Consider the following 20,030-nt stretch of genomic DNA (forward strand, 5'->3'; position numbering starts at 1 on the left):
GCTAAATAAATACACACAAACATACACACAGTCTGCTGAATACACACACACTGCTGAATACATACACTGCTGAATACATACACACACACTGCTGAGTACGCACACACACATAGACTGCTGAGTACACACAGTCTGCTGACTACACACAGTCTGCTGAATACACACACACACACACTGCTGAATACATAAAGACTGCTGAATACACACACACATATACTGCATTGAGGGGTACAGTGTATGTGTTTGTGTGTAAGGGTGTGGAGTGTGTGTGGAGTGCTGTGTGTGTGTGTGAGGTGCTGTGCTGTGTGTGTGAGGTGCTGGGTTGTGTGTGTGAGGGGTGTTGTGTGTGTGTGGGGGTTAGGGGTGCTGTGTGTGTGGGTGGGTAGGGGAGATTGTGTGGGGGTTCTGTGCTGTGGGGAGTAGGGGTGCTGTGGGGGTAAGGGTGCTGTGTGGGGGGTAGGGATGCTGGGTGTGAGGGGGAAGGGGTGCTGTGTGTGTGTGGGGGGGGTTGAAGATACATTAAACTTTTTGGTTTTAAAAAAGTATATTAAATCAGTACCCCCACCCCCCCTTCTTCTTACCTTTGATGAAGCGGGGGGGGGGGGGGGGGGGGGGGAGGGACACAGCCATCCCTGGTGGTCCGGTGGTGGTGAGTACTGTAGGGAGCAGCTCTCCTGTTCTCCAGCGCGATGCTGTGTGGAGCGTTGCCATGGTAATGTTCGGCAATGCTCCACACAGATTGCTCGCGGGAGGACAGGAGAGCTGCTTCGAGATCCCTCCCCCTGCTTCCTGTCCTCCCGACAAGAAAGCAGAGTAGGCACCTGCAGTAGGTGAACCTATGGCCGCGTGCCCACAGAGAGGGCCTGGCGTGCTACCTGTGGCATGCATGCCATAGGTTCACCATCACTGCTCTAGGCAATAATCTGCTGGGAAATCATGGGTCCTGGCATTCATGTGGATGTTACTTTGACACTTACACTCATTCATTCTGGCATTTACATTTGTCAGGATCTACACATTTATTGATTTATTATTTATTTGTTTTTTATTATTGTGTACCTTTCAGCAACAAATCAATTTAGTCATGTTTTTATTCGTGATCTGATTGATTTATAGATTTATATGAGTTTTTTTACTAATAAATATACATTTGTACTTTAAGTGTCACTTTAGTATTTCCAGGAGCGCACATACTTTTCTGATTTTGAGCTTACACTCAATTTAGGACGCTTGTAGACGTATGTTGTAGCCCACTTAATTGTTTGACACTTATTACACCTTCTCTATTAGTTCTCTATTAATGTACACTCATGCATGTCAATAGTGTTCCCTGATCGCAGTGGCCACTTTCAGCAGGATAATGCATCCTATCACACTGCAAAAATTGTTAAGGAATGGGTTGAGGAGCATGACAAAGAGTTTAAGGTGTTGCCTTGGCCTCCAAATGATCCAGATCTCAATGCAATTGAGCATTTATGGGATGTGCTGCAACACTAAATCCGATTCATGGAGGCCCCACCTCACAAGTCGTAGGACTTAAAGGATCTGCTGCTAATGTCTTGGTGCCAGATACCACAGGACACATTCAGAGGTCTTGTGGAGTCCTTGCCTCGATGCGTCAGAGCTGTTTTGGCAACACAAGGAAGACCTACATGATGTTTGCCAGAGGGTTTTAATGTTGTGGCCAATCAGTATATAGGCTCACTTTAATAATAGTGTTTTCTATTTTTATTGTTACTTTTTTATTATCTCTTGCTTGTGGTTCAGTTTTTATTGTATTTTAAGTTATGAAAAAATTTATTGATCTTGTGTTTTTTAATACATATGTTTTTTTTTTAATATAATATGTCTTTTGTAAAATATATCATCCTCATATCCGTATAGTAAAACCATCTATATAACCATTTTTATGTTAGAGGTTTATTTGAAAATTTGAGCAGAATATTGATTACACTGGTTTCAACTAATAGGCATTAGTTAAGTAATGCCTCCCAATCTAATTTTCCATTCGGCACAAGCCATGCTAATAAATATTGTTACCGCCTGGTAAGTGTGTCTTATTAATTTTAAAAAAACTGACAGGTATAATCAAGAGTCTGTGAAATCTGAGGTAGCTGTATCTTAGGCGAAACGCATTATTACACATACATAAGAACATCACGGCTTCACCTCACGGAACTGTTGGGGCTCAGGAGCAGACATTGGCACTCTGTTCAGCATTGGACTGTGGGTGTAAGAGAAACTGGAGAGTTGACCTGTTTTATTTATTTTGAATAAAGAAATTCTTTTATCTGCATTTCGACCCAGTGGATTCTGTACACTACCGTTTGCCTCTGCTTCTGTGAAATCTGTTATGAGAATGAAATAGTGAAGTAGTGTTATCTTTGGAGCCTGTAATTTTGAGCTGTACTTTATCTGCTCCCCTTTTGTAAACATTATTCTTTTCCCCTGACCCCTGTCCTCCTGTTTCTTCTAAAATAATTTTTAATAATTCTTTATTTTTGCAGTGCATATGTGTACAAACATGCTTGAGGTGCCCCAACACAGCATAACACAAGCAAATAATCATTTTTAACATTTAGGACAATGAAGCAGACATACACGTTTTTCAGTTCATGAAGTAAAGTAAAATAAAGTTAAACGATAATCAGGTAGTGAAACGTGTATGCAACGTCATGGTAACTTGTTTAGGCCACTGTTTGTGATAGGGGGTTGTATCTTAATCTCTGGTTTAGCTTTGGGATCGGTACTGCCTTTCACAGCGTGAATCAGTGGGTTTGGTCTTGGAAGATTACTACTCTAAGCTAAGGCCATGCTGGATGCCCTTGTAATCCCAGAGCCTGTGGGCTAGTGACTATAAGAGAGAAAGGCGTAGGTGCGCCTGTGGCCCGGTTATGCAATGGAGCCCATATGATATAAGCTGGATACCAGTCGCAACTTAAATGGCTGATGCTAAGATGGCCCACAGTATGAGAAGGTACCCCTAACCAAGGCAGCAGCGGGTGTGGGGGTTGTGGGAGGAAGGACTACACTGTTAGCTGTGGTTCGGAACTAATTAGGTTTGTGGCTCAATACTAAATATAGAGGCTTGGCCCCTAATGACGGCTCAGATGCCTAAAGGCCACTTTGACGTGGGTCAACAATAATGCAAAATGTGGTGTGTTAAGAGAAATAACATTCAAGCAATAATAAAAAAATTAAACGAGTGCCATTCCTGGCATGTGTTTTTCCTAATTTTATGCAAATTTACACTATATAATTTTTTTCTTTTTTATGTCATTATTGTGGATTTTTGCAAATTGTATTAATGAGGTAGAAAAAGTGTGTATCACTTATTTTTGTAGAATAATTTGCTCGTTTCTCTGGAAAATATATTGCATTTTATTAAAAAGTGTATTGTGCTTTTTAATATAATAGATCATTATATTTAATGGCACAGCACACCTAATTATTTGTATTGCACACTATTTGTCAAGTCTCTTGTTTCAATCCTTCAATCCAACGTTATCATTTAACAATATTATCTTACCTATTCCGATGTAGAGTATAAGTTTCAAGTTTCGTTTTTTGGTGCCAACATAAACTTAGCATTAATTTACATTGTAATTGAATTGACATTTGCAGCCCGGGTCACCAAATTAACCAAATCACTCTGTAGAGAAAAACATTATTTTCACGTTTTATTACCTTACTGATCTTTGTGATCTGCAAATATTGACATGTGGCTTCCAGTAATTCCTCAAAGATTATGAACAAACATATTAAAGATAAATTGAAAACAATAGCGCTGAACGAAAAAAAAATATCAAAAAATAAAACACTCCGTTTTCCTGCTCCTTACAGTCGATGAAGAGTAACCAAAGCTACAATTTCTCTTTCAATAAGTGTAAAATGTGTTTTTCTTTTCTTTTTTTTTTTCTTTGGAGGGTAATTTGAATAACTGAACAAGTGATATAGGATTTGTAGAAATGTTATATAGTCTAACAGATTGGAAGAACACAGATTCAAGATTTATTTCTTGTTTTATCTGTACAAAATATTTATATACACTGATTTCAAACAATCTTTGCTGGTCCCCAAAATGTGACCACATTCTGCCCCTCCGTATTATAACCAATAAAACATTGTTGTATGTGTCCTACATATATGTCTTCCAGAACGTAAAGTATTTTCTGAATAAGTCATCAGAACATATTCGGTAAAACCTTTTGGTACGGCAACAGATTGTTATTTAATGGGTGCCAGTGTCTTCAGACATAAGTGTAAATGCTTTAGTTTTATAGACACAGCCAATATGTAATCACTGCCAGCACAGAAGATTTTTCTATCTAATTAGCTCCGTCATATAGCCGATTCTCTACGATAGGAAATGTTATCTAATGCAATGGAAGCCTGGAGACGGTCTAGCTCTAGATGGCTTCCCATGACATGGATAACTCCTTCATCTGCAACGCCACCGACTGCATCTTCATCCTCATCCTCCTCTTGGCTGAGAAGGGCTAGTTCATTCTCATAACAGAAGGCGCTTGGTGATGGTAAAGCAGTAATACGACTCTCATGCATTTCCCGGGCACTGCACACAGGTGTGCCCGGAACTTGGTAGGTCTTGTGGAAATGCGAGTAGTCAACTTTGTAGTGATTCTTCTCTTCAAATACAACAGGTTCAAAACGATGTCCCCAGCGAATCTCACTTGCTAAATAGGAGCTTCGAGCTTGTGTTGTCATGGCTGTAGCTTCTACCATACCTTCGAGGATAACTACAATCTCAAAGTCCTCCACCTCAAGCTGCTCCTTACCCATGGAGTAAAGTGGGCTTTCCTCATCAATTTCATGCACAATGATGATAGGAGATACCAGGAATATGCGATCCAGTCCACTATCATATCCTACATTCAGGTCCTTCTGATCAACAGGCAGGTATTCGCCCTCTTGAGTAACATAAGGTCTTATTAGCTGAGCACGAACATGTGCTTCCACAATATGACTTTTACGTAGATTACCCACTCTCCACATTAAGCAGAGTTTTCCATCTCTTTGTGCAATGACAGCATGGTGACTGAACAGCAGTGTCTGGGCCCTTTTTTTGGGCCGGGCCATTTTGGCCATAATAGTTCCGATCATGAAAGAGTCAATGAGGCAACCAAGGATAGACTGGGCTACCACAGCAAGTATGGCTAATGGGCATTCATCAGTTACACAACGGAATCCATAACCTATTGTAGTCTGTGTCTCTACTGAGAAGAGAAATGCTTCCACAAAACTGTTGACGTGCATTAGACATGGCTTAGGTGGCCCTGACTTTCCCCCAGTAATAACCCCACTAACCAAATCTCCATGGATGAAAGCAACAAACCAAAATACAAAGGCAAAGAATAGCCAGGATGCCAGAAAGGCAGCTGAGAAGATGAGTAGCATATAACGCCAACGGGTATCTACACATGTGGTGAAGATATCAGCCATATAACGCTGGGACTTGTTGCTTAGGTTGGCAAAGTAGACATTGCACTGACCATTCTTTTTTACAAAGCGGTTGCGCCTTTTCCGTCGAGAATGTGGGTGATGGAGAGAAGCAGCCCAATGACCATTAACACCAAGAGATGGCAAATGGAGGCCTTCTTCATCTGTGGACACAATGCTGTATCTACTGTAGGAGACAAAGAGGAAAAATAATTAGCTGAAAATTTACTGTAAAAATTGCAGCATCTATAAGACTAACCCCTGAATCACTGAAATTCCAATGAGTTATTTTACTTCCTCGTTTGCTGCCCAATATCTGTCCTAATTGTGAGTGCAGCCCCACAAGTCTCTTTTCCCTTGAACCTTAACTGCACACATGCATGGTTGAGCAGCTGAGGAGACTTCTACACAAAGCACCATTCACAAAACTGATAACGGCAACTGTATGATTGCTATGATTTATAGATCATCCTATGGAATGCTGCTGAAGAATAAACTACTAAGAATAGACCTAATAGTCCAGAATGAGTGACTGGAATGCATTCTTTCTTCCAGTTTAGGGTGGATCAAGGACCGGACTGGGAACTAAAAGTGCAGGTTTATGGGATGTACCATCTCTCTCATTGACAACAAGAGGAAAGCCAGGATTGTTTGAGATAGGTTTCACTTCCTTAATGTTACTGACATGAACATCATAATGGAGACTGCCTCCAAAGAGGAAACTTTAAGTGAGTATCATTTTATTTAATTAAAAATATTCTAATATTTGTGTAATTTGTTAAAAATGGGAAGGGAAATTAAAAAATATATACATTGCATTGTATATCTTTTTTTTATTCTTTGGAAAAAAATGCAATAAAACTATAAATTTTAAAATAAACGTGGACGGTTTATCCCTAGCAAAACCGAAAGACCCCTCACAAACGCAATCCCATTTACTATTTAATACCGTCTAAGTCTATATTGTGGTGTTTGCCTGCTGATGGCCTCCACAGTTCCGGGTAAATTTTGACATCAATGTTAAAAAGCTGAGCAGCATCTCTAAATGTTCGTGATGATGCGTTGTGTAATATAACACCCAATGACACTGTAAAACAAACAAAAAAAAAAGCTAAAATATCTCGTCTTAAACTGATAAATTCTAAATTGATGAAATCCTTGACCATTTATAGCCTATGTGTGAATATTAAGGAATTACTGGTAGTGGGATAAGATAACATTGTCCACAAGATACTGTTGTGGGACACATAGCTCCTCTGCATTCTGCATGTTATGTAACACAGGATCCTATATTTTGCTCTCAGACTCGAACAAGTACCATCTGTGACTGTTTCACACACAGCATAACTCAGTTGCCGTGGCAACCTGCAGCCCTGGTGGCGTCTAACAGGAGCTCAGGGCTGTAATTTCAGCATCAGTCTCAAGCTAGGACACGGCAGGGGACTCAACTGTACCTTTTTCTACCACAACTCTCCCCCACCTCGATGCCCACGCACCCTGACTCACCCCTCTCTCTCGGAGTTGTGAAGCAATGTCATTCCCATGACATCATGATGGATTAATGACAAGGATGATAGGGGGAGGCCTAGCACAACTGCTTTCTGAAAGGGACACAGTTTGGTGGAAATTACCCCTCTACCCCTCCATTCTAAGTGCATTTTATCATGCAAAAAAAAACAATGAAAAAAAAATACAATGTAAGTATAAGGAGCGCCACTGATACTTTGTACAACGCTTAGGGTTCGATCTGGACGGGTTACTCCGGATGCCCAGCGAGGACCGGTGTATCCCCTGCTGGTCCAAGGAGGTGGGGTTAGGAGAGAGGAGAGCTGAGGGACTCTCGTGACAGTTTGCAAGCGAGGAGAGCAGCCGCCTCTCCCCTGCTCGATCCTCGGTAGACCTCAGCAGATGATTCCGGATTGGGTATAAGGATGAGTCTGGTGTCCAAGAGTTCACCCGGGTGTCTCCAGCACAACTGTAGCCCTCCAGATCGTGGGCGTTTTCTGTTTTTTTTCCCCCAAAGTAGTGAATTTTGTCAGGCTATTTTGAGTCTTTTAACTAGGACTTTTCATCACCAATGTCATGCCACTTGGCTTGATTCCATGGCGTGCCAGGTGCCCTGTTAGGTGAAGTGACACTATCTGGGTCAGGCATAGGCAACCTTCGGCATTCCAGATGTTTTGGACTACACCTCCCATGATGCTTTGCCAGCATTATGGGTGTAAGAGCATTATGGGGGATGTAGTCCACAACATCTGGAGTGCTGAAGGTTGCCTATCCCTGATCTGGGTCATCATATTGACCAGCATCAAAATGTTAATGCTATGTCTAACTTTATCTGACCCTAATCATAGCTAATGCAAGCTAACCTCAACAGCCTGCAGAAAAAAATCCAAGCACGTTTTGTTTGGGATATATCTACTAAATAGTGATTATTGTTGTTGTTTTTCTTTTAATCAGTGAATTGTTCCTTTAAAAATGTGTATATAACATGTCCAGCACACAGCAAACCATAGGTCCATGTAGACTTTATCATCTTTTGTTACAAATAAACACACCAGTAGATTTATATTTATACTGCTGTCTCGCAATTTGTAGATTCTGCATTCATATTGTATGGTGCATGGAGTAGCTTCATAAAGTCATGTGATAAACATGGCTCTAACTGTTTTTAAATTTTTTGTAGATTTATAGAATTTAAAAATCTATACTTCTATGTGTCTCTTTTTTTCAGTACAACTTTCAGTGTCTCTGAATGCCTCTTCTTAATTGATCGGGTATATAACTATTACAATTTGTCTTGAATTCTCGCAAAGGCTTAATTTTTCTCCTGCAAAAACAGCAATGCTGTGTAAAAGTAAGGGGTTTATTCACTGAAATGTAATAAATGAATTACCAACAGACTTGTGCATTTGGTTTCAAACAAATTGTGATTAGTTGAGAATTTTGGTGGGGTGGGTGAACGAGGGGGGGCACTGTAGGAACTTATAGTGCCAGAAGATTGTTTTTTTTCTTGGCACTACAGAATCCCTTTAACACACACCTGAATGCTCCAGACAAGCAAAGTGCTAAAAATGTGGCTTTTGTAGAGGTGATCACACTTGCTGATGATCAATTATTCAAGGGCATTGATTACCAGCACGTGTCTGCTTTTTAACCTCTTAATTCCTATGGAAGTAGTAAGGGTGTACTTAGTGTTTCACACGTAGTTTTTCCTTTTTGGCTTTATTTTTGTTAAAGGACCACTATAGGCACCCAGACCACTTCAGCTCAATGAAGTGGTCTGGGTGCCAGGTCCATCTAGGGTTTACCCTGCAGCTGTAAACATATCAGTTTCAGAGAAACTGCTATGTTTACATTAGGGTTAATCCAGCCTCTAGTGGCTGTCTCATTGACAGCCGCAAGAGGCGCTTCCGCGCTTCTCACTGTGAAAATCACAGGGAGAAGACGCTGACGTCCATAGGAAAGCATTGAGTAATGCTTTCTTATGGACTGAATGAATGCACGCACAGCCCTTACTGCGCATGCGCATTCAGCGCTGACGTCAGAAGAGGGAGGAGATTTCCCCAGCACCGAGGGAGATTTACCCAGCGCCGATTTCCCCAGCGCCTGGAGAAATTTAAGTGTTTAACCCCTTCCTCCCCCTTCAGCCCAGCGGGAGTGGGACCCTGAGGGAGGGGGGGACCTAAAGACCCTATAGTGCCAGTAAAACGAGTTTGTTTTCCTGGCACTATAGTGGTCCTTTAAATAAACCATGACACGTGTAATATGTTATGTGTTGTTGTTCATCTAATTTTAAAAACCTGCCAAGGAACAGACGGTTTTTATTATGTCCTGATATGTAAAACCATAAAATTCATAGAGGGTGTACTTTCTTTTTTCCATGACTATATATACTCACTAATCAGCCACAACATTAAAACCCCCTGTCTGTAAAGGTGCCCCTTGAGCTGTAAAAACAGCTATGATGAGTCGAGGCATGGATGCCACAAGACCTCTGAATGTGTCCTGGTGTATCTGGCACCAAGACATTAGAAGCAGATCCTTTAAGTCCTGCAAGTTGTGAGGTGGGGCCTCCATTGATCGGATTTGTTCCAGCACATCTCACAAATGCTCAATTGGATTGAGATCTGGGCAATTTGGAGCCTAAGGAACACCTTGTTCCTCACACCATTCCTGAACAATATATAGAATGTGACGGCAGATAAGAACCATTTGGCCCATCTAGTCTGCCCAATTTTCGAAATACTTTAATTAGTCCCTGGCTTTATCTTATAGTTAGAATAGCCTTATGCCTATCCCATGCATGCTTAAACTCCTTTACTGTGTTACTGTGGATGCATGGAATAGCCTTCCAGCTGGAAGGCTATTCCATGCATCCACTACCCTCTCAGTAAAGTAATACTTCTTGATATTAATTTTAAACCTTTGCCCTTCTAATATAAGACTATGTCCTATTGTTGTGGTAGTTTTTCTTCTTTTAAATATAGTCTCCTCCTTTACTATGTTGATCCCCTTCATATACCCCGTCTCGTCTTTCCTCCAAGCTATACATGTTAAGTTCCTTTAACCTTTCCTCACCAGTGTTCTGTACAATGGCATGAGCACTTTCCTCTTTCTACTGCTAATACCTCTCCCTATTCAACCAAGCACTCTGACAGCATTTCCTGCTGCTCTATTACATTGTCTGCCTACCTTTAAGTCATCAGAAATAATCACCCCTAAATCCCTTTCCTCGGATGTTGAGGTTAGGACTCTATCAAATATTTTGTACTCTGCCCTTGAGTTTTTATGTCCAAAATGCATTTTCTTGCACTTATCCACATTAAATGTCAGTTGCCACAATTCTGACCATTTTTATAGTTTACCTAAATCATTTGCCATTTGGCTTATCCCTCCTAGAACATCAACCCTGTTACATATCTTAGTACCATCAGCAAAAAGACATACCTTACCATCAAGACCTTCTGCAATATCACTAATAAAAATCTTAAAGAGAATGGATCCAAGTACAGTACCCTGAGGTACTCCACTGGTGACAAGCCTATGCTTCAAATATACTCCATTGACTAAAACCCTCTGTTGCGTGTCACTCAGCCACTGCCTTACCCATTCAACAATATGGGAATCCAAACTCAAAGATTGCAGTTTATTGATAAGCATTCTATGTGCAACAGTGTCAAAAATCTTACTGAAATCTTGGTAAGCAATGTCTACTGCACCACCCTGATCTAGTTCTAGTTACCCAATCAAAAAAATCAATAAGATTAGTTTGGCATGATCTCCCTGAAGTAAACCCATGTTGTCTCTGATCTTGAAATCCATGTGATTTTAGATGTTCAACATTCCTATCCTTTAACATGGTTTCCATTACTTACCCCACTACTAAAGATAGGCTTACTGGCCTATAGTTGCCCAACTCCTCCCTACTACCTTTCTTGTGAATGGGCACAACATTCGCTAAATTCCAATCTTCTGGGACTAATTATTTTAACAATGATTGGTTAATTGAGCTTGTCTTCACAACACCACTACCCTCAGTGCCTGAGCCTGTCTCCACAACACCATAACCCTCAGTGCCTGAGCCTGTCTCCACAACACCACAACACTCTGAAAGTGCTGAAAATGAATTATGTAGAGCAACAGACTGTGCAATATACCTTTATCCACAACTCTAAGTCTACCAGATCCTACAGTAATCCATATGCCTTTCCTACTACGTCTCTGCGGCAGTGGCTTTGCAGCAGTTCCAGCCTTAGTTTGTTCATTATGCATGTGTGGCAGAGAGCATTATCCTGCTGAAAGAGGCCACAGCTAACACGGAATGCTATTGCCATGAACAAGTGTATGTAGTCTGCAACACAAGCCATCACTATTTGGCCCTTGACAAAATCACTCATCTTTTCACTTTTTTTCCTACTTCCAACACATGAAGTTCAAAAACTGACTGTTCACTTGTTGCCTACCATATCCCACCCCTTCACAGGTGCCATTGTACCATTGTAACAATGTAATCAATGTTATTCACTTCATCTGTCAGTGGTGTGTGTGTGTGTATATAAATATTTATATAAAATATGTGTGTGTGTGTGTTATAATATTTATGTATATATTTATGTACATACACTCACATTATGCAGTGGTGGACATCCAAGTGAAAGGCAGTTATTTGGAAAAATTGCTGAGTGTTCTAAAATAATGCGATTTACCAATGGAATGCATTTGATTGAGAGAGTTTTCTTCTATTCTATACAAAGATCACATATGGAACCTCAATAATAAACTTCTTAATATTTTATGTATATTTTGTAAGTTGCTATTAAATGCCAATATTATCTGGAAATGCCTATTTTTGTTTACTAACAGATGATGTGATTGATGTTTACGTAAGAGAGTCAATGTCAATATCCCAAAATTTGAAATGTATTCAGTCTTCACTGTCATTCATGATGATTTTCTATGTATACGTGTTCAGGGTAAAATTCTTAGATTTAATTGATATGACGTATTTCTATATTTTCCTAATTCATATTTTTTTTGTTGCTGTTGTTATGATCCCAACCTTGAATATATACAGTCTGTACATTCTGCCGTTACTGTTGGTGTATCGTGGAGGAGAGGCACATGTTTAACAGCTATAATTTAACAATTCATTCTTCACATAACTGTAGTTTGTGCCTTAATCCTAAATAACCCATAGAATAATGCAAGACTTTTTTTTAAAATAGCAACTAATTTAATCGTTATTCATTATTCATACAATTTAGTGATAAATTCACAGCTATGCACTATTTAGTGAATATGTCTCTGAAAGATTTTGCTGTCAATCAATAAGACTGTTCATTCACGAAATACCAAACTGCAGTGAATCGAAAGCCGAATTGCTAAATCTAGGCAAAAAGTACTGATTTAGATTAATTCTCCAATTTAGCTATTGTCACTACTATTGAGTTTTTAGAGATTAACTCCTATAGTCTTTCTTATGAAAATAATTTAGGGATTATTCATCATCAATGCTGTACAATCTTTGTATACAAGATTTCTTAGTTCATTTAGAATGTTGATTTTGTACCAAAAAGTAAAAGTATAATTATTAGAATAAACCTCTGACATATTATTTTATATTTTCTAAGTCACTCCACCGCTGTGTCATTAGTTTTAATAAACAGTAGTAAGAACACTCCACAAAATTATATGTTATTGGCTTGCCCTGTGCATTTCTGCCAGAAAGGAAATAATCTGTATTTCAACTATACGTACTCCAGCTTCTGACATTTTTTCAATGACGGCGTTTATTTGTTAATCTTTGAATTGCCAGAAAGTTGTGCTACAATAATTAGCCAAAAATGGCTAATCTAGAAAAAATGACGCCCTGCAACCCGGTATGTACGCCAGTGTGGCCAGCCTCTTCTCCTGGGTGGCCCAGGAGCTGGCCACCTCATGGTCCCCCGCGAGGGTGGCCCTGGTTTCACTGGGCGGGCTAGCGCGCGCGTAGAGCACTCTCCCCTGAGCGCTCTCTGCCCAGCTCCCTTGCGCACCGCACTGATGCCGGAGCCGGAATATGACGTCATATTCCAGCTCTGGCATCAGTAAGTGGCGTGCGCGAGGGAGCTGGGCAGAGAGCGCTCAGGGGAGAGTGCTCCCTTGCGCGCCCGCAGGACCGGCCGCCTGGCAGCCCCACTGGATCCAGGGAATACCCTCAGCACTCACAAAGGTAGGGAGGCTGGGGGATCACATTTTTTTTTAAAAAGTGTGTGTGTATGTGTGTTAGTATTAGAGTGTGTGTGTTAGTTTTTGTGTCAGTGTGTGTGTTTCTGTGTGTGTCTGCTAGTGAGTGTCAGTGAGTGTGTTAGTTTTTGTGTGTGTGTTACTGTGTGTGTTACTATGTGTGTTACTGTGTGTGTTAGTTGTGTGTGTCTGTTATTGGGTGTGTGTCTGCTAGTGAGTGTCAGTGTGTGTGTGTCAGTGAGTGTGTTACTGTGTGTGTCTGTTACTGAGTGTGTTAGTTTGTATGTGTCTGTTAGTGAGTCTGTTTGGTGTCTGTTAGTGAGTGTGTGTTTGTCAGTGAGAGTGTATGTTTTGTAAGTGAGTGTGTATGTGTGTCTGTCTGTCAGTGAGTGTGTATGTATGTCTGTCACTGAGTGTGTCTCTGTCAGTAAATGTGTGTGTCTGTTAGCTAGTGTGTATGCGTCTGTTCTTGAGAGTGTGTGTGTTTAAAACCCCTTCAGCACTTACCTTTCCCCAGCGCCGTGCTTCCTTGGCGCTAGGGATCCCTCCGCCCCGATCCGCCTCTCAGCTCCGCATGCGCGTCAAGGGCCGCGCACGCATTCAAACAGCCCATAGGAAAGCATTACTCAATGCTTTCCTATGGACGTCCAGCGTCTTCTCACTGTGATTTTTACAGTGAGAATCGCGGAAGCGCCTCTAGCGGCTGTCAGTGAGACAGCCACTAGAGGCTGGATTAACCCTTAGTGAAACATAGTGGGGGGCCCACTGATCAATTTTCGCACCGGGGCCCCATGGGTCGTGTGTACGCCACTGCAGGTGGCATAACCATAAAGAAGGCAATTTTTCTAATCTAGCTAACCTGATGCATAAAAGATGTTCGTAATGTGAGTGTAGCCAATTTTGTATGCGACTCTGTACCCTGGATTCCAATATTTTGGGCCTGAGGGCCTCTTCTGTATCTCTCCTCATTCTTGCACATGCACGAAATGTGAGAAAGAATGCGATGTTTAGTTGTTACTATTAACGATCACTCATTATTCTAAGCTTGTTTTTTTTGTTAATTTCTACACTATTTGCAAGTTGATAATGAAATGAATGTTATGCAATAATACAACTTCTTATTACTTCTATTATATGGCAAATCAGTTAACTGGATTATTATGAAAAAGTATGTCAAATCCTTAAATGGGAATCTTAAAATCACAAAACTCAATAAAATATTACAAAGAGGCAGATATAAATGCTCGTATTCTAGCTTACACAAAAGCAAGGACATTAATTTAAGACAAGAACGAAGGGGGAACAGTCTTACCTGCTACGCATTGTATCCATGGCAGCTGTTATTACTGAGTCCCAGGTAACCAGTATGGGAATCCTTTCACTCTGTAGTATAACCGCTCAGGCCGTATTGGGCGATAATCCAGTGCCCGAGAAGAGGCATCACTAGTGTTCAGAAATCCATAACCATTTTCGGAAAAGGTACATTGCCATCAATGCTGGGTCCAGTTATTTGTAACCTGCAATGTACAGTAGTGCACCTTCTTGTAACAATTAAATGTTTATACCCCCTCCTCTTCAATTCAGGTGTAGTAGCTCTAAATCTGATGTTGAAATTGGGATGTTTGGCTCTTTACGTATTACTTTAAAAGTCTGCTTTGTCACGGTAACATGATTCTACTTGAGGTCACTTTTAATGAATATGTTTCAAATGATATATTGAATCCAGAAATCTGCACATTCTGCAGCATTGTGAGAGGAGATGTCCCCCAAACTCTATTTTTGGTGGCAGGAATGGGATCCACACGTCCGCAGCTTCTTAAGCAGTTTAACAATTGTCTTATAATTTTCTGCACAAAGCTCTTAATATCTTAAATCTCCGTAACACTGTGAAACGAATCCGCTTTTACTTTCCAGGAGAATCGATGACTGCCCCCCTGGGGTAATAATCCACTTTCTCACTGTAAGGGAAGAAAAATAGCAACAGATAAAAGAAACAGCAAGCCAAATCCTTCTCAAAACCATCTGCTGCAATATGAATGCTGTAGAACGCAGGTTATTTTTATCTGTTTCTTCATCTTCTACTTGCATAATAATTCATGATAGTCAGACATTACTGCATATGGATATGGATTTCAAAAGGGATATTAAAGTGTTGGGGTTCTGAAAATAATATCATATTACTGAGTAGATAAAATCTTTTGGTTAATATCTCTGACAAATGGTATTAGGTAATGCAGAACAGGATCATTATATTAAGTAAAAATAGAGGACATCGTTGTCTAATATAGCCACAGAGAGGTGGATACAAATTAATTGGACTGATCTTAAATATCAGATATAATTTATTCCTTATAGAACTTGCCTTGTGTCTGTGTGGTATTTGTGTTTTTTGTTACAAATATTTATTCCTAACGCTATAGTGTTAGTCTACCTATGTAGATTATTGGGCTCCTCCAGAAGTAATACAAAAATTATTTTACTTACCTTTCTTTCCCTGATCCGTCGATCTTACCACGATCACCCCACCTCCCTTAATTTTACATATCTCCTAACGGTCCCTATTTATCAGGGACTGTCCCTATGTTGGACCCAAATCCCTTTTCTATTGTAATGCCCATCTTTTGTAGGAGTGCAGTATTCTTGGTGTGTGTGAGTCTTTAGCAGATACCAGTTAGCTGAGTCTATAACGCAGCTCCACAGCAATATCACACACTGTAATGTGTCTTTAAACTACAATAAATGAGTTTAGAAATCAGTCTGTGTAAATACGACACATTGTTCTTGTTCTAAATTACATTTTAGTTCCATAAACCTATTTTATTTATTTATTTATTGTTTAGTTACCTAAAATTTCTCAGAACAGCCCTGCCCCTGCCCACAACTCCACTCACACCTCTAAAATGAAAGTATCGCTCTTTGTCAACTTAAAATGTTAGGCGTTATGCATTTAGCCTAAACTATATATAATCCAATTGTACTTGGGTTCTTAGGTAGAAATTTGTACCTTTTTTCAGATAAGTGTCCTCAAATATTTGTGTTAAGTAATTTCTGGTCCGAGCAGGTTTGTAGTAAAAATACACATTGAATTAGAGAAGGGGTGGGCAAACGGTAAACCCCCAGATGTTGGAGAATTCCAACTACCATGATGCTCTGCCAGCCTTTACTGTAGAATGGCAAAGTATTGTGGAATTTACAGTTCTAGAACATGTGGGGATCTAGTGTTTGCCCACTTCTGCATTACAGTGTACACCCTGAGAAAATTACCATCAAAATGTATTTTAAAAATATCAATAAAAAAGAGGTAAACAATAAGCATGTTTGCTTTAGTATTAACTAGGTGTATGGAAAGATAGTCATAATTTATTTCTTCTCCATTAGTTATCTTAAAATCACACAAAAGTACACAGAAAGACCTAAACAGAGGAAAAGGGTGACACGTCGGGTATGTATTAGCAGGCCTCCCAGTTGTCAGACACACAGATACCTTTGCTTACTTCATTAGACTATTAAGAAAGGTTGGGGGTGAAAGAGAGGTAAACCGATTGAGTACGGATAACTATTGAGTACAAGTTGGTGAATAAATACACTTCTGTGAGCAATAAAACAGGAAGGCGTAGCATGGAAATGTTGTAATAGGATAAAATGGGTTTTTTATATTGTTGAGAAAAAGGATGGTAGAGAGAATAACTGTGGTAAAACAAAAAGGACACTGTAGGCGCTATATTCGTTTTATCTCACCGAATTGATTATTGTGCCTGGCGTCTCCTGGCACTCTCCTTCCATTCAGTAGTAAACCGTTTTCAAGCAGTTTAACACTGAATAAAGAATCCTTGCTTCCCATAGCCCCACCCCGACTGCAGGTATGGCTAAGGCAGAGATTACGCACTGCCTTGTAGCCATAACATCTCATACCTGCAGTGGCACTGTGAGAAGGTGAAAGAGGTCAGCGGACACTCTCAACCAATCACAGCTGCTGCTCAGTCTGCTGAGGCTTGTGTTTCCACGTTAGCACAAGTTGCACAGCAGGGATGGGTTAATAGTGACTCTTGATTACCTTTAACATTAAAAACTGTCTAATGCTGAATGGAAGGAAAGTGCCAGGGAACTCCAGACACTATAAACACTCCAATTAGACAAAGACGTTATGGTGCCTATAGTGTTCCTTTAGCATTGAGAGAAGAGAAACTGGTACATTAACATGGAGGCTTTTGAACGCAGAAAACCAGAAATATTTTTGACTTTGCCACCCCATTAGAAACCACAGGTAAGAAAACATGAACTGTTAAACATTGCTATAAAATGCAGATATCTGATGTTCTCTAACCTGGTTATAATATAAAAGAACCTAAAATGAATAATTTTATTCTCTTTAAGATGTTTGAGGTTGTTCACAAATATAAGACATTTTTAATTGCATATGTAAAAAAAAAACTGATGGCAGGTGACAATACACGGTTTATAAAGTTTATTATGGCAGAGTCAATTTTGGATAACATTTCCCTTTACACGAAGAATACCTTTAATTAACAGTGACAGTTTAAATTTAGAATTTGACACATTCCATTACAATATGTTGTGTTAGACTTCCCTAATTTCTCCTGCAAAGCAGAACCCCAAATCTCAAGTTGATGCAGGGAATGAAGCAACAGCTGGTGGGTGCGTACATTTGGATGAGGAACGCCCCCTTGAGGATCTTGAGTGAGACAGGTAACGATTTCTGCTATGTTTGGGGAAAATGTAGCACAGTAATGTTTCTCTAATATTTGTAACTGCATTATGGAACATTAACCCCTTTCCTACTCGAAACACGTCTGTTGTAAAAATGTGAAACAATTATTCTATTATGTTTTTTTGCATTCATTTGTTTTTGTTTCACAATACCTACCCGATCAGTTTGCCCACATGACTTTCGTCAATCTGGACAATGAGGCTTGCAGGCCCCCTCTTAGCAACATGGTGGACGCAGCCTGATAACAGCGTCCCTATTTATATAATAAACGAACGCATTTTGTAATTTCTGGTCCTAGTTCGTCACTCGCAAGAGTGACCTCAACCAATCAGTAAGTACCTAAACATATGCAGCTTTTTAGCCCCATATTCTTTGTCCCGTTTCCTATAAGGTTATCTGAGAACGCATTTATTGTCTGTTTTAATTCCCTGGTATCTAACTTTAGCTTGTTTCTGACTCTTCCATTTTCTGTAACCCTTGACCTCAGCTTATTCTCTTGTTTGTGTTGTCTCTGTGTATTGTCCATGAATTTAATTAGTTCCGTGACCATTCTCTTTTATACCATTAAATGGACACTATAGTAGAAGGGTGCAAATATTTGAAATATTTCAACTCCATATGGCTCTGAATAGAAGAAAACAATACATTTAAAACAGTCTAACGATAAACAAAATAAAATGTTAAGGTAATTGCATACAAAAACACATAAAATGTATTCAAGTCATATTGAAATGTGCAAAAAATCTAAATAAGTTAGGTTTTGTCAAGTAGCCAAATTTATTACATTTATGATCCAACGGGATACGAACAATAGCAATGAAAACGATAAACTGAACTCAGACATAAAATGACAAGATTGAAAAGAATACACATTGTAACAGCATGGAGAAAGAAAAAAAACACTTCTGGATCTAAGTGACTAAGTGACTAAGTGACTAAGTGACTTCAGATTTCCAACCATAGACAAAAAAAACAGAGCATGATTGATGGGAAAAAAGATGATTGTTATGAGAAAGCCACTAAATATTTATTTTATTTACAGATCAAGTAAATGATCGAATGAGGGAAAAAAGTACAAACAATAAAAAAAAGTCTGTATTTCTATTGCCTCTCGAGTTTAGCTCCACTGTGCTAACCAAACCAGGAAGTAACGTGACCAATTGTGTGCTTAAAGGCCAGGGGGTGTAACCAGATTAATTTATAAAAGTGTCAATTTCTATTGAACTCTGCAATTAAAAAAAAACAAAAAAAAAACACACAGACCCACTCTTCACACAAAGTTTTCCAGCAAGCTAAAGTGCTTTAGTGGTCTGGAATGTCCCTTTAACCCCTTAAGGACACATGACATGTGTGACATGTCATGATTCCCTTTTATTCCAGAAGTTTGGTCCTTAAGGGGTTAAAGGGTATCACCATTGTCTGACTCACTGATGACGAAGGATGGCTGTCTGCATAAGCTGTTAAAGACAACTGGACATGTGTAAGATATAGGCTGTATGTTAAATCTGTCCAATCAGAGAACATCTCAGATATGATCAGTATGCCCCTAGAGGTTATTTTTGAAGTTCCCTACTAAACCCCCAGCAAATTGTCAGAATTTTATTTCAAGTGTATGATAAGTTCAAAAGTCTGAAACGCTAATTTAATATTATTACTTACAAGGTAGCCTAATGATATTGCACTGAGTTTGTAACGCAAAGGTTGTGAGTTTAATTCTTACGTGGAGAGGTGTTGTACCCAACAAAATTTCAAACCAGGTTGGCAGCACAAAGGGCAGAGACCATGACCACTAGGCTACAGTGGAACTCAGTTTTAAAACTAGTATGATGTGTTCTGTGGGGCTTTGTAATCCTATGGAAGCACTGTGTATTTTCTGTAAATGTCTCCCTCATAAAGGGAAACATAAATTGTTTCTCAAACCACAGCACTTTGCGCCTTCTGGAAATGTTTCCATGCTGCCACACAGGGACAGAACTACTGCAGGTGCAGCAGGTACAATGGCACTGGTGCCCACCAGAGTTTAGGGCCCATTCTTGGCCACCCATCAGAGCAGGAACACCAGCAGAGAGCTGAGGGTCAGGTAAGGTGAGGGGACGTGAGACCACACCCAGGCTTC

The 20,030-nt window shown here is 39.9% G+C and overlaps 1 protein-coding gene across 1 annotated transcript in view; it reads right to left on the bottom strand.

The window, feature by feature from the left end:
* Positions 1-3,981: 3,981 nt before the first annotated feature.
* Positions 3,982-20,030, bottom strand: part of KCNJ4 (potassium inwardly rectifying channel subfamily J member 4) — a 69,481-nt gene continuing 53,432 nt past the window's right edge. The window contains exons 2-3 of the mRNA XM_063426455.1: positions 14,498-15,143; positions 3,982-5,644 (exon numbers count right to left, since the gene is read on the bottom strand). Coding sequence (XP_063282525.1) covers positions 4,342-5,644; positions 14,498-14,517 — 1,323 coding nt within the window. The 5' untranslated portion in view covers positions 14,518-15,143 and the 3' untranslated portion in view covers positions 3,982-4,341. The remainder of the gene's footprint in view (positions 5,645-14,497; positions 15,144-20,030) is intronic.

The sequence above is a fragment of the Pelobates fuscus genome, chromosome 7, assembly GCF_036172605.1.
Source record: "Pelobates fuscus isolate aPelFus1 chromosome 7, aPelFus1.pri, whole genome shotgun sequence".
NCBI classification, from domain to species: Eukaryota; Metazoa; Chordata; class Amphibia; order Anura; family Pelobatidae; genus Pelobates; species Pelobates fuscus.